This window comes from Misgurnus anguillicaudatus, chromosome 9 (genome assembly GCF_027580225.2).
Source record: "Misgurnus anguillicaudatus chromosome 9, ASM2758022v2, whole genome shotgun sequence".
In the NCBI taxonomy this organism is placed as follows: domain Eukaryota; kingdom Metazoa; phylum Chordata; class Actinopteri; order Cypriniformes; family Cobitidae; genus Misgurnus; species Misgurnus anguillicaudatus.
The window spans coordinates 22199882-22215680 of record NC_073345.2 but is presented as its reverse complement, the minus strand read 5'-3'; the positions used below and the strand labels follow the sequence as shown (position 1 = coordinate 22215680).

At 36.2% G+C, this 15799-nt stretch overlaps 1 protein-coding gene across 4 annotated transcripts in view; it reads left to right on the top strand.

Moving 5' to 3' along the window:
* tnksa (tankyrase, TRF1-interacting ankyrin-related ADP-ribose polymerase a) overlaps positions 1-15799 on the top strand; it is a 122709-nt gene that overhangs the window by 82407 nt on the left and 24503 nt on the right. For all 4 annotated transcript variants that reach the window (XM_055180783.2, XM_055180781.2, XM_055180784.2 and 1 more), the window contains 5 exons: positions 73-151; positions 9282-9453; positions 9538-9617; positions 14484-14629; positions 14792-14957. In XM_055180783.2, coding sequence (XP_055036758.1) covers positions 73-151; positions 9282-9453; positions 9538-9617; positions 14484-14629; positions 14792-14957 — 643 coding nt within the window. The remainder of the gene's footprint in view (positions 1-72; positions 152-9281; positions 9454-9537; positions 9618-14483; positions 14630-14791; positions 14958-15799) is intronic.

Here is a 15799-nt window from a genome sequence, read left to right as displayed (position 1 = left end):
GTTCATCTACTGGAGATTGATGCTAAGCTCTGTCCTTCCCCTCTTCACTGCTATCTTATTCTCCCTAAACAGCTTCATGACGCCTCTCCATGTGGCAGCAGAGCGGGCGCACAATGACATCATTGAGGTGCTACAGAAACACGCAGCAAAGGTACATCTGTTCCCTGTGGATATGTTACACATAACTGTATTCATTTTTCACACACGCACTCAAACCTGACACATTGCTCTACAATCCACATTAGGGCTGGGCGCTATGGAGTGAAAATTATATCTCGGTATATTTTGATATATCTCGATAGCCGATATATATCTCGATGGCTTTGCGTGAAAAATACCCTCCCCAAAAACTACTGCAAAACAAATATGTCAAAATCCACAAGGGCTTTTTTATTGAAGTGCAAAGAGGTAGTTCACGTAGGAACAAAGTGCTTCTGCAACATTTAAAAAAAAAAAGAAAAGTATACGGAGAAACGGACATTAAAGCACTGCCACCTTTTCACTGTCACGAGAGAGAGACGCTCTGTCGAAGAGCTTCACGCAACAAGAGAGAGAGAGAGAGGGGCACGCTGAGTGCTCGCAACAATGAATTTAAGCCGTTTTAAACAGTAAAATATACATGTAAATGGTAATCATGGAAGATCTATTCGTGGTGGCCAGTGTTAAATGAGACAACACGCGAGGGGAGGGGGAACAAAAGCAAGGAGGCAGGGGCGAGCACAGCACACAGAGAAGGCAAAGAAGCAAAGTGGCGAAATCAAAATTTATATACGATATATACGATATGTCAAAATCCATTTCGAGTTTTAAATATGTATCGATATAGTTTGAATATCGAGATATCGCCCACCATTAATCCACATTGCAAAAAATGTCTTTCTTTCTTAGTATTTTTGTCCTGTTTTAAGTAAAAAAATCTAAAAATTCTTAAATCTAGATGCTTTTTCCCCCTTGGTCTGTCTGTCTGGTTTTATTTTCTTTTTTTTTTGTCAAAAATAAATAAATAAAGTTTAAAAAATATGCATTTTCTTAATGAGCAAAATAAGCTAAGAAAATAAGTTTAGTTTTTAAACAAGAAATTAGGGATGCACCGAATCCAGATTTTTTAAGATTCGGCCGAATCCGAAACCGAATACCGAATCCTACTCGCATCCTTATTCCATTAACACAGTAAAGCACATTAATGAAGTAAACAACGTCCACAGCAGTGTATTTTTCATTTTATTTAATTTTAACTGTACATTATGCCAGGATGACAAGTTGGAAAACTATTTTGACAATTACCATAAGCCTATGCATAATAAAAGCGATGCGTTGCGACACGCTCGTTTTTCCAATAAGCAAGCAGCTCCGCGCTGAAAACTATATACTTTGGGGGCGTGCACACCAACGCTTTTACGCCAGCGGCCGGGGCTTGTTTTCAATTCATTTCAATGGAACCTCAGCGTTTTTCAAATAAGCCAGCAGCTAGCGGTTTTTTTCCGCGCTGAAAACCGGCGCAGAGAGTTGAGAAATGTTCAACTTTGGAAGAAAAGCTCCGCTCGTCAATGTCAGTTCTCACGCGGCCGTCCAATCAGAGTGTAGGTGGGGCGGGACAAGTATCACAGCAACCAACCGTCTCACAGCTGACGTATCAGCACTACCAAAGCGATTAGCTGAGGAAAGCTGGCACTCAGCTGAAAAACAGCTGGCATTCGGCGTCCTCAAGGCGTTTTCAGCCGCGTTTAAAAGTTTTGGTGTGTCCAGCCCCTTTGAGTTAGAAGCTCCGCTCGTCAATGTCACAGTCTTCACACGGCCGTCCAATTACAGTGGAGGAGGGGCGGGACATTACCACAGCAACCAACCGGCTCACAGTTGAAGCATCACTGCGACCAAGCGCTCGGCTGAAAAACAGCTGGCATTTGGCGTCCTCAAGGCGTTTTCAGCTGTGTTTAAAAGTTTTGGTGTGTCCAGCCCCTAGGCTCACCGAAAGAAAAAGCTCATCTCCACGGCAGCACCCGATGTGTGTAATCAACGGCCGCGTGACGTCGACCAGCGTAGCGCAAGCCTAGGGTTCGGTTCGGTGGAAAAAAAATCTAGGATTCGGCCGAACCCGAACCCCGTCAAAAACGCCCAGTATTCGGCCGAATCCGAATCCTGGATTCGGTGCATCCCTACAAGAAATATCAAATTTAAGCGATTCTGTGCATAAAACAAGCTAAAAAGTTTGCCCATTGGGTAAGAATGTTTTTCTTAAACACTTAATTCAAGAAAAAATCAAGAAAAATTTTGGTAACACTTTATATGAAGCCCATCTTTATAATGAATTATAGCCCCCTTTATAATTGTTTATAGGTAATTATTACTATTCTATAAATATATTTATAAAGACACAACAACACCTATATCGCATTTTAAGAACAGTTATGGTTACATTTATAATATTTATTATTATTTATAAGTGATGCATTTGCTTTTCAATGTGCATGCTCATAATCCGTTATACACTGATTTTAGTCATATACTTCCATGAGTGTATTTTTAAAGATTCAGCCTACATTGTTATCACGTCATTATATTACAAATGATTAGTAATGCAGATTTAGTTCTTGGTCAAATAACTGAATTTTTTTATATTGTCATTAATAACCGTTAGGGGTGTAACGATTAATCGCGCAAATGCGCGTTTTCTCAATTAATGAATTTTAATGATTTACGTTGAAATCCCGGCACATCCGAACGCCAGGGGGCGCTCTCATGCAGAAACTCCCTTTGTGCCACAGAAGTAGCAGCATTACAAACGCTATTCCAGGAAATGTCTACAGAAATATATATATATCATCTTTCTTCAATTTTCATAGTAATAAAGAATATTTTAAATGATTTTTATTTAACCAGTGTTGCTTTTTTAAATGCCATTATAAACGACTCTGACTCATAATGATTTTAGATTGATAAAATGACTGACCAAATGCCGTAGTACACGCACAAGCTGTGCATGAAACACAGAATCGCAGCCTTGCGATTCAGAATCGATTTCAGAAAGGCATTTTTAATGGGACACATGCAATTTAATTGTTACATCCCTAATAGCCATGTTTTGAGTTACTTATTGTGAGCCATAATATAATTATTAACCTCTATATATGCATTATTGATGGCTTTAAGTAAAGTGAAAGCCTAGGATACAAATGTTTGGAAATCATGAGGATGTTATTCATTATTCATTTTAAAAGGTTTAGTAAAAATACTGGCTATAATAAAGTAATGAAAATAAAAAATACTAAAATTCTATTAATATAAACTGTTGCAATTTAAATACTAGTAAAACACAGCAACGTTATTTTTTTTAATGAACAACATCTTCATGATTTCCTTAGCATTAGGAAAACTGTATCGTATGCTTTTACTTTAGTTAAAGTCATCAATCATTTATAAAGGTTAATAACTGTATTATGACTCACAATATAATAAAGCAACAGTAATTCACAACATTGCTGTTAACAACAATATAAAACAATTCAGTTATTTGACAAAGAACTAAATCTGCATTACTAATAAGTCGTAACTAATATAATGACATTATAACAATGCAGACTGCATTTTTAAAAATGCACTCGATAATAATATATTTAAATAATATATTATAAATCAGTGTATAATGGATTATGATCATGCACATTGAAAATGCAAATGCATCACTTATAAATAATATTAAACATATTATAATAACTATAACTGTTCTTATAATGGGGTATAGGTGCTGTTGTATCTTTATAAATATATTTATAGAATAGTAATAATTACCTATAAACAATTATAAAGGGAGTTATAATTCACTATAAGCATGGGCTTCATATAAAGTTTTACCAAATATTTCTTAACCCATTGGCAGATATTTTTTGCTTGTTTTAAGCACAAATTCACTTAAATTTTACTTATATAACTGACAACAGTGGTCTGGCCAGGATTTTGTCATTTAAAAAGTGGAGTTGCAGCCCTCAACTGATGTTTATGTTGTCATTTTGTGTATTGGCCACCAGTTGTGTGATTGCAGTACCAGTTTTAGTCACAAGTTTTGTGATTGCAATACCAGTTTTGGCCACAATCCTACATACTGTACTGTTCCTTTAAATTTGATATTTTTGTCTAAAAACTAGACTTATTTTCTCATTTTGCTCATCAAGAAAAAGCATCTTGATTTAAGAATTTGTAGGTATTTGTACTACAAACAAGACAAAAAAACTAAGTAATTTTTTGCATTGCATAAGGCACACGTCACCGAAAAATGAAGTTCTGTTAACCCTTATTTTCCAAACCTTTTATGACTCTCTTTTGAGCTAGAAACCTTGATGACATTATAAATAAAACTCAGGGAAAACAATAAAAAGCTTTTAAAGTTTATAATGTATCTCTCTTAAAGAATGAGTGCCTCTTCTCATCTGAGCAATATCAGTTCAGTGGTGCAGCATTACTGTCACATTTAACTGGCTATGCGTTTGAGTCATCACATTCCTCCAAAAGGAGAAAAATTAACAGTGAACTTTGCTAACACAGCAAAATTCTGCTCTGTTAGATTTTTCGTAAAAGTAATTTGCATGCTTATCGGTGGTTTAAATTATTAGCTTTGCGTTAAAACGGCTTATCAATGTATAGAAGTCTTACATCTTTATATCTTCCTAATTAAAACATGTATGTGACCTAACTAAATCATTTTTAAATACGCTGTTCTTTTTGCGTTTACAGCGGCTATAACCAGCATTTCGCATATCTCTAAACAGGAAATCTAGTTTTTGTAATCTAATATCTTCCGTTTTGATATGGTCAGTGTAGTAGAATAAAAACATTATAAAATCAGTTACAACAGTGCTGGACATCTGAGGTAATTTTATGTAATGGACCTCAACAACTTCTCAGTGCCTGTCATTTTAAATGCACGTGCACTTTATATTCAAGTAGCTTAATTGGCTGTCATTGGTTTATAATTAATCAGTTGAAAAAAATCACTCGGTGTTTCCAGCGATACCGTTCCTCGTATCTTTATCTTTATATTTGAGGTTGGAACTCTGCTATACTCTAAGAAAGGATGTGTTCATTTTTAGACTTTTTTGTGCTTTTAACACATTATGTGTCATTTTGTGTTGATTTTGTGTTAAAATAAAACACAAAATGTGTTTTTCCAATAATAACAAAGAGATGCGTATAATCTGGGACAACGCATTTAGTGTGTTGTCCCTAAACTAAAGTGATTATGTTGTTTTTAACACACCTTTCTTTAAAGGATTAGTCAATTTTCTTAAAAAAATCCAGATGGTTTGCTCACCACTATGTCATCCAGAATGTTGATGTCTTTCTTTGTTCAGTCGGGAAGAAGTTGTGTTTTTTGAGGAAAACATTCCAGGATTTTTCTCATTTTAATGGACTTTAATGGACCCCAGCACTTAACAGTTTTAATGCAGTTTAAAAGGTCTCTAAACAATCCCAAACGAGGAATAAGTGTCTTATGTAGCGAAACGATTGTCATTTTTGTCAAGAAAAATAAAAAATATGCACTTTTAACCCACAACTCTTCTTCCTCTGGCTGTGTGACGAGCCAGTGCGACCTCACGTAATTGCGTAATGACGTCAAAAGGTCACGTGTTACATGAAAGCACATTTTTGCGGACCATTTTAAACAATAAACTGACACAAAGACATAAATTAGTATCATTCAACATACAACAACGTTAGAACGGTCCTCTTTCTCCACACTTGTAAACACTGGTGCTTGGTTTTGCATACGTCGTACGTGACCTTTTGACGTATTACTAGAGGTCGCGCTGGCGCGTCACAGGACCGGAGGAAAATGAGAAATTGTGGGTTAAAAGTGCATATTTTTAATTTTTCTTGCCAAAAATGACAATTGTTTCGCTAGATAAGACCCTTGTGCCTCGTTTGTGATCATTTAGAGTCCTTTGAAACTGTAGTTTTAAACTACATTAAAGATGTTAAGTATTGGGGTCCATTAAAGTCCATTAAAATGAGAAAAATTCTGGAATATTTTCCTCAAAAAACATAATTTCTTCTCGACTGAACAAAGAAAGACATCAGCATTTTGGATGACATGGTGGTGAGTAAACTATCTGGATTTTTTTTTTTTTTAAGAAAATTGACTAATACTTTAAATTAAAACGATTTTTAAAACTATATTTTTTATAGTTATTGTTATAATGTGAACGTCCCTTAAGACTGGACACAACACACTTAATGATCTTATCTTAGCGAACGGAAAAGACTGTGCATGATCAGTCGATTTGATCAAATTACAATTATAATCTGTGCAAAAATCTTTCCCCATCTTAACATTCACATTTTTCCACCATCAGCTCAGTAAGAGCATTGCGTTAGCTGCGCAAAATGTCATGGGTTCGAACTCGGGGAACACACGTTTGACAAAAAATGTATACCTGTAATGCACTGTAAGTTGCTTTGGCTTAAAGCGTCTGCCGAATGCATAAATGCAAATGTGACCATATATGTTTTTGGGTGCGCCTTTCCTTTTACAACACTACATTCATTACCCATTCACCTTATTGATCGCATATTTCAAATCTAATCATTACTGTTTCATTGGATTTTCTCTTAAAACCTAGTTATTTTGCGCTCCCCAGTGTATTTAAACCTCTCTGTAGTGAGCCCGTTATATTTCTCTAATACGTTTTAAAGGTTTGTCTTGCACACATGAGAGGACCGCGTCAATGTTGGGCAAGTAATTTTTCCATTGAAACCGAATAGGTAAACAGACCGCCGCCTCAGCCGCACAGCTGGGCTACGTCGGAGAAACTGGAGGCCATTTACGAGCTATATAAGTCATGTCATTACCTCTACAGTGCAGAGAAGGGGTAAAAGACTTCCAGATCAATGGAGCTCTTTCAGAGAGCCAAATCAGATAAGCATCGACTAACTGATCAGGCATTCAGCTCTCGTCTTGGCTGAGAGCATCAGAAACGATCAGCTATTCTTCAGCCGAGAGACCGGGGAGACAACGCTCCTGTAAATAATCTCATCCCTGTCTGCTGCTTTTGTTCAAGCCGAGAGTGAATCTAAAAGGGCTTGCGTTCACCAAACATGCTCATACTGCTTTTACGCAATGTTGTATTGTCCAGCGTTCCTCTTTGGCTCTTTATGTTGCCCAAAGTAGCTTGATTTTGAATGCTGTCCTCCCCTACCCTTGCATCCCAGCTCATCTGCATGATGAATAATCTGTGACCTACTCGCTATAACCCGAATTCCATCATTTTATCATTGGTGTCCATCTGTTAGGTGGAAATGCTGCCGATCATTAACTTGTGTCGCGACCCAGCTCGCTGCCAAACTACAGCGGCCAGGTCGTCTTCAAACATAAGTCAATGGGCTGGATAATTAGTCAGGCTGGAGGTTCAAATACAAGAGGACGTTGTAGCTAGCGTGTGTTTACAGGCCGTGTGGGTACCGGTAAACATATGGTACTGGAGCATTGTGTTAATAAGAGAGCCTGGACGCGTGAAGAATAAAGCCATCTGAAGTGAGAAAATCAGCTGGTGGCTTTGGCTGCGTATTAGCTGGAGATCTCCACTGATTTTTATGGGTTTGTTTAGACAGGCAGCATAATTCGGGGTGTTTTGGCATATCGGACTCGATTTGTTTTTTGTTTGTATTCTGAATAGTACATAAAAATATGCCTTATTTTACAAACTTAATCCAAACCTTGGTTGAATTTTTATTACTATTATTATTATTATTATTATTATTATTATTATTATTATTATTATTATTTTATTATAAGTGCAAAACAGACAATTAAGCAAAACACTAAACAACAAAACAAAACAAACAAACAAAAAACAGCAATTGTGATGATGGTATTGTTCTAAAGCAATAATAATAAGCAAAATAATAGTAATAATAAATTAAACCAATAATAATACAGATGATGAAGCAATGATAGTAAGCATAAAAATTATAAAAATAATAATAATAAATGAAACCGATAATACTACATATTTATGTAATAAGTATATTTATAATAATTATTAAAATATGTATATTTAATAATAGCATGTACAATAATGGTAGTAATTGCAATAATTATTCTAGGGATTGTTATGATTACAGGAATATTTTTAATGCCCATAATAATAACTTGATTATTATTAATAGTAATAACAGTAACTATACTGACAACAAATATAATATTATATAAAAGGATGGTGATGATATTAATATTTTGTAAAAACTGCAACAGTAGTATCAATAATAATAATAATATTAATTATAATTATAACAACACAACCTTGGTTGTATTTAATAAAAAAATTTTTTTTTTTTAATTTTTTTTTAAATATTTGTAATGTATTTATTATTTCTTTTATATTATTATATATCCATTTTATTATTTTATATATTATTTGATTATTTTATTTATTTTCATTATTTAAATTTTAAAACATTCGTTTTTGCTTCTTTTTCAAATTATTTGAAGGGGACATTTCACAAGACTTTTTAGAAATGTATAATAAATCTTTGGTGTCTCCATAGTACGTATGTGAAGTTTTGGCTCAAAATACCATATAGATAATTTATTATAACATGTTAAAATTGCCATTTTGTAGGTGTGAGCAATGTGCAGTTTTGGGTGTGTCCTTTAAAATGCAAATTAGCTGATCTGTGCACTAAAATGGCAGTGCCGTGGTCGGATAGTTCAGATTAAGGGGCGGTATTATCCCCTTCTGACATCACAAGGGGGACCAAATTTCAATTACCTATTTTTTTCTAAACTAAGTTACTAGGTTGATCTTTTTTAAATTTACTAGGTTCATGCAAGCACTGCCACTGGGGACCCAATTATAGCACATAAACACGGAAAAGTCAGATTTTGCTGTTTCCTTTGTTTACTATTTTTATTAATTTACTTTAATCGTATTTGACTTTATTTTGCAGTGTGGTCTAAATCGCTCACAACAGTTTCATCTTTTATATTCATCCCATTTAAAGCTTAGCCATCACAGCCTACACATTCAGATGTGCTTTGCTCAAACAGACAAAATATACGCTTATGCACATGATCTTTTCGTACTTCGCTGTTCGGTGTTGACAGTCTTTGAAGGAGCGCAGAATTTTCCCCAAGGGCTTGTCTCATTAATTCATGTTTGTGTTCATTTCAAAACAGGCCAAGTTTACTTACCGCTATGATCTTGCTTGGTGGGCTGCGTTCTGCTGTGCACTTCACTGTTCACATTTCACTATACTCACTTCTGTTTGTTTCTTTCCATGCGTTTGTACAGATTAATGCCGTTGACACTCTGGGCCAGACGGCGTTACACCGGGCGGCTCTGGCCGGACACTTACAGACGTGCAGACTGCTGTTGAGTTATGGAGCCGACCCAGCTGTTGTATCTCTGCAGGGGTTCACGGCTGCGCAGATGGGCAATGAAACTGTGCAGCAGATCTTGAACGGTACGGGATGAATGTTCGGATTTTGGCTTTATTTTTGGGGGGTTTTCGTGTTTTGAATAAAATGTTTTGTGTTGTGTCTGTTAGAAAACATTCCAGTGAGGAACTCAGACGTGGATTATAGACTTTTAGAAGCAGCAAAAGCAGGAGACTTGGACACTGTGAAGGTGAGAGATACATTTTTTGAAATGGGGGGATGTACAGGATGGTCGACTAGTTGACCAACAAAGATTTGATCTGGATTTATCCAGAAAAAAAAACATTTATGGCTTTCATTTGTTGTAGATACAGGGTTTGATGGGAAGGTACTTTATTGAGCAGATTTTAGCACCCTGTGCTTTAACATATGGCAGTCTAAAACAATCTCACTGCAGTTTCTTTAAAGCACCACTTGTGTTACAAAATGACTGCACTTAACATTAAATTCTGAGACAATTGCTGTTGCAACATTACTGTTATTGGCTTATATATAATCCAGTGTTTTGTAGGGATTGTGATAGTTTTGAGCGATAAAGCATATATCGTATTGTCCCGAATACAAGACATTTTTATCACGAAAATGTCTCTTAAAAAACAATGTCGTCTTATATTCGAGCCGTAGACTATTACTTATCAATCATACTGTACACCCGCAAAAAATGAGGTAGGTGGCGCCCAATACACGTATACGAGTTTACCTGGACTGACGCAACCTGATAAACTACAGTCGCTTACAGTAAGGCAGACTTTTACTGTTAATAAAATATAAATAGGCTACGTGTTGTTTCACAATGATATGGACAGCCTAGGCTAACTGTTATTTAAGGGACACTCCACTTTTTTAAAAAAAATATGCTAATTTTCCAGCTCCCCTAGAGTTAAACATTAGATTTTTTCCGTTTTAGAATCCGTTCAGGTGATCTCCATGTCTGGCGCTAGCACTTTTAGCATAGCTTAGCACAATCCATTTACTCTAATTCGACCATTAGCTAGGGGTGTAACGCAAAAGTCATGGTTCGGTGCGTACCTCAGTTTTGAAGCCATGGTTCGGTTCATTTTCGGTACAGTAAGGGAAAAATGCAAACATTAAACTGCAGGTTGTTCATTATTATAAACTTTTTTTACAATTTGTTTACACTTTTTTACAACACTTTTTATTCGAATATAATATCTAAAATATATATAAAATAAAAAAAAAACGGTTGACCGGCCAGAGATCGGAACCACCGTTTTTTTGCACGATCGGCAACCGGCCGGTTTTTGTATTTTTTTCTGCCGATTTTTCCGGAAGTGCACCCGCGTGCAAAGACTACATTTTTATCATTCGCAAACATGTCTTTTGTGTAAAAGCATTTCGAAATCTGTGCGCAGAACATTAAGATTGCAAGCTGCAATGTCTGTAAAGGACAAGTAAATCACGGAGATTAACAACAGTACATTCGCAGGGCTCTCAAGTCTCACGCATTCACTGTGAGATACACGCATTTCAGTCAGTTTACACACTCACACCTTATATTTCTAAGAGACGAGATAACTTTTCCTGCTATTTACAATTAATGGACGAGGCGCAGGGAAGTTATCTGTCGAGTTTAGCTGTCTCGAGTTTTTCTCGCGCTCCTCTGATGTCAATCACGTGGATGCGCGGCGCTTGCACGCACAGAGTGAAAGTTAGAAGAGCAAGATCCGATAAATGCTGTAAATAACGCAGGTTTCTTGAATATAGCCAAATTCATGTTAAATTATGCTTGATTTATTTAAAAACTCTCCAACTGCTTTGCAATCAGAAGCTTTAGCTTACCTGAAACTGCTTTCTGAAATTAATGAAAGGACTGGAGATGTATTTTCATTATTATTGCCATGTAGTTCTAGAGATGTAACCTTCACTCTCTCTTAAACACAGCTTAAAATACACGCTTATGGCAAGTGCTGCAATCCTACTGTATATAATACAGATTTCAGTTTAATTTTGATACATTTGTATTTTTTAATATTTAGAGCAATTTATTTAATTTGGATAAATTTGTTTGTCTTTCATCAGACTTACCAATTGTTATAATTTATATTGTGCTTATTATGTGCTGGTCAGTTATGAATAAAGGTAACATTGAACTGCTAGCAAAAACTTGAGAATTTGGTGGGGCAGAGGGGCTCCTCCCCTTACAGATGTTATGTCACTCCAAACTTTTAAATAAAACCTGAGATCCCTGCATTCACCACAACAAACTTGGTCAGACATTTAAGTTCATCACCTGATAGAACACAATAAGTATCAAAAGTCTGTTGATAATGCAAAACAGGCAAGACCATCAACCCTCAATCAACAATCCATCTCATGGTCTCATTTAACCACTTATGTTTGTATTGAATGTAGCCTACTGCACAGTTACTGCTGTTCATTTTAGATGGTTACAGTTACTGTTTTCAATAGCCAAACCAAGTTTAGCCTGTTAAATACCAAATAAACATATTGTTTATGTATACTTTCTTTCTTTCTTGTTTGTTGCTTGATAAGAAAAGAAATCGGAAATCGGATCGGAATCGGCCAATTTGCTTGTTAAGAAAATTGGTATAAAACCGCCCATGAAAAATCAAGATCGTGCATCCCTAAAAAAAGAATAAATAAAATACTACTGCAAAGTTCTCCACTAAATAACATACTTTTTTACATTATTTTATAACAGTAGGTAACTCTTTTCTTAACCTTCTCTTAAACTTTTTCTACTAAATCCTTGCACTAAACTAACAAATTCAATTCCTGAATACATTTATGAACTACTAGTCTACATTTTTGCCACCAAAAAATGTTTCTGTTTTGATTTATTTTGGATTGTTTAACTCAGTATTGGATTGGCTATGTACCATCACTGCATAAAAATAATATTACAGCTCTATGTGTAACTGCATAGCAAGCAGCATGATGATATACTACTTAGTATACAATCATATTGAGATTAGTGAGTTGCATACATAGCCATCTTTTATCTTTTACACGTTTCTCCTAATCTTTGCTTGTGTCGTCAATGTAAGCTGTGACTTAAACTAACGAACACCTCCGCAGCTGAGTATCAGCTGAGTAAGCCCGGGTTACAGCTCTTCTCTGTCCCAACCAGCTGATCGCATTGTGACAATGAGATGATTGACGTGAGGTGCAGATGAAAAATCTGATCGCGCATTCCTTATTCTCGCTGTCACAGAAAGCAACGAAAGACGAGCAACCTCTCACGCACTTTTGAAAGAACAAAACCGCTCGTAGACAAGCGCTTTTAGACGCAACACGTAAGCGGCCCGGTAAACGTTTACATAAATAATCAAACGAATATACAACTAAGTAAAAAAAATCTTTTCTTGCGCTGAACGCGGAGACTTCCGCCACTTAATATGTTCGTGTGGAAACGCACACAACATATTATGTTCCACCTATGTTCCGCACACAAAAGATTGCATTTGGCCATTCGGTGCACATGAGTTTTGATATTTTCCTATTTAAAACTTGACTCTTCTGTAGATACGTTGTGTACGAAGACCGATGGAAAATTAAAAGTTGCGATTTTCTTGGCCGATATGGCTGGGAACTATACTAAAATTAAAATCGCAACTTTTAATTTTCCGTCTGTGTTAGTACACGATGTAACTACAGAAGAGTCAAGTCTTAAATATGAAAATATCAAAACTCTTTGGTTGTTTTTGGGCGCGATGCAAATGGTCTAATCCGATTCAATTGATTATGCTAAGCTATATTAAAAGTGCTAACGCCAGACCCAGAGATCGACTAAAAGTGTTTTACTCTAGGGGAGCTGGAAAATGAGCATATTTTCAAAAAGTGTCCCTTTAAATCCAGATTCACTGCAGGTTATATATGGCACTTTATGCGAGATCAAAAAGCATTTTTCTAAAAGGTGCACTTTGAAGGGGTGGGTGTCGTCTTATAATCAGAGTCGTCTTATATTCGAGACAATACAAGAGATACTTAGATTTTTTGTTGAATGTCTGTTCCAATGGCTGTGATCTTGTGTAATCTGCCTTTTTCAGAACACATGTCTAATGGATGTCCAATAGGTCATTATTATTCAGTGCAGAACTAGTTGACCAGTTAAAGAAACCAATGAAAATATAGTTTAGTTTTTCATTTAAAAGTTTGTATTTTATAAACAATGGTGATGGTAGAAAGAAATATGGGCAGTGCTTTGTCATCAACTTTATGTAATAAACTTTATGTAATGATGTGTAATAACTTGTCTGATATACTTTCTGATGACATTTAGAAAAAAGGTATTCGCACAGTGCTGAGGCCAAACAATTTCATGGGAATATCTGCAGTTCTGGATATTGAATTTTTTTATTATTGTTTTAGATGAAAGCAATCAAATGGGCATAGCCGCTTTATCCAAGCCAAAGGAACTTTTCAAGGATGCAGTTTGCCGGGTGCAGTGAATGTGTTTTTGTTTGGCTCTTGTGACCTTGAGCAAGGTTGTCAATGTAGGAAAAATTCACCTTGTTTGTGCTTCAGCATTGCGCAAGTTCGAAAGAAATGCTGAGGCAATCCAAAAACACAGTGTCCTGTTTCATATCCAGCCAGGCCAACAATAAACACGTAGCTGTTATTTATTAAACTATTTTTACAAGTTAGTAAAACTATAAAACAAATGGAAGTAATAGAAGTATCTCATATTTTGTCACCACTTGCCAATATAAATTCAGTCAGATGACCCCAAACTTTTGATGGGTAGTGTAAGTCTAAAGAGAGTTTAGAAATGGATAATAAAAATGTGATGAATGCCTTTGATGCCATCATGCCCTCATTATCTAAATGTCTCATTATGCATCAGAGCACCAATTAGAGTTGTCAGACTATTAATCTCAATATCCACTGTTGCTTGCCATTTATTATGACCTGGTAGCCTATAAAAGCCAGTATTAAACAATAATGAAATTAGTACTTGTATTTAAATACTCCATCATTAAATCATTTTGCTTTATTAACTATGAAAATTTGCCTTTGGTTCCTGATCTGCAACAATTTAACATTGCACATTTATTTTGTTTTGGTCGTACAGCAACTCTGCACCCCTCAGAATGTGAACTGTCGAGACCTGGAGGGCCGCCACTCCACGCCTCTCCACTTCGCCGCCGGCTACAATCGTGTGGCCGTGGTCGAGTACCTGCTGCACCATGGTGCAGATGTGCACTCCAAAGATAAAGGGTGAGCTAGACTCCAGTGCTGTTTATCAGAGCTTCAGTCAAGTTGCTTCTTCCCATTAACATTCAGCTCATGTTTTTCCAGCAGAAGATAAACTACACCATAATCCTCCTGTCGCCATTTATCTTTCTCCTAACTATCTCTCTTTCCCCCCCTTTGTATCAGTGGTTTGGTGCCTCTGCATAACGCCTGCTCGTACGGCCATTACGAAGTGGCGGAGCTGCTGGTCAGACACGGTGCCTCCGTCAATGTGGCCGACCTGTGGAAGTTCACCCCGCTGCATGAGGCCGCTGCGAAGGGCAAATACGAAATCTGCAAGCTTCTTTTGAAGGTACAACTTTCAGACATTTCGATAGCATGTCACTTAGTGAAATTTCTTAGTGATATGCTGAATGTTTTTAGTCACTCAGTATAGTTTTTACATGCGTTGAGAAGAACCCTTGTAGGTGCTTTATAGTTGTGCAGGCATTGGGTTTAATTCTGCTTGAATTATCGCACTTCATGTTACTGTCGCTGAGAGGTTCAAAGCTGCGAATTGAAGCTGAAATTGAAGTGTTAAAGGGTTTTTTTGGAAACTACAGGATATATGAAATATACTAAATATATACGTGTCAGTGGTGCTAGCAGGCTTGTTTTTATAATGCAACATTACATATTTATAGATGTTTTTTCATATAAAGTGTTTTAACACCCCATTGGCAAAAATGAATATGTAGTATCAGGGTTCCCACGGGTCCTTGAAATCCTCAAAAATGTGTGAATCCAGGGGGGAAAATTAAGGCCCTGGGAAGTTTTTGAAAATATACATACATAGATACAAGTCATTGAAAGTGCTTGAATCTATTTTATGCAAGAAGAATTTTTTTTGGAAAAAAATCCATATTATTCCCTGTGTAGTGTAGGATAATATCATAAAAATTCTAGACTTTTTAAGCACACGTGCTAAACTGTTTGCTTTAAATGCTTATATCTTCTGTAAGCGAATGTTGATTCATACCAAAATGCTTTTTTGCATAGTTGTGTTACACAAAAAAACGTGTCGGTTACGTATGTAACTGTTGTTCCTTGAAAAAGAAACGAGACATTGCGTCTCCCTTGCCATACTTCCTGCATCCCTGTAATGCCATCTTTGGCAATATTTCAGATAACGATATACTTTCTGGCTCCCGCGCC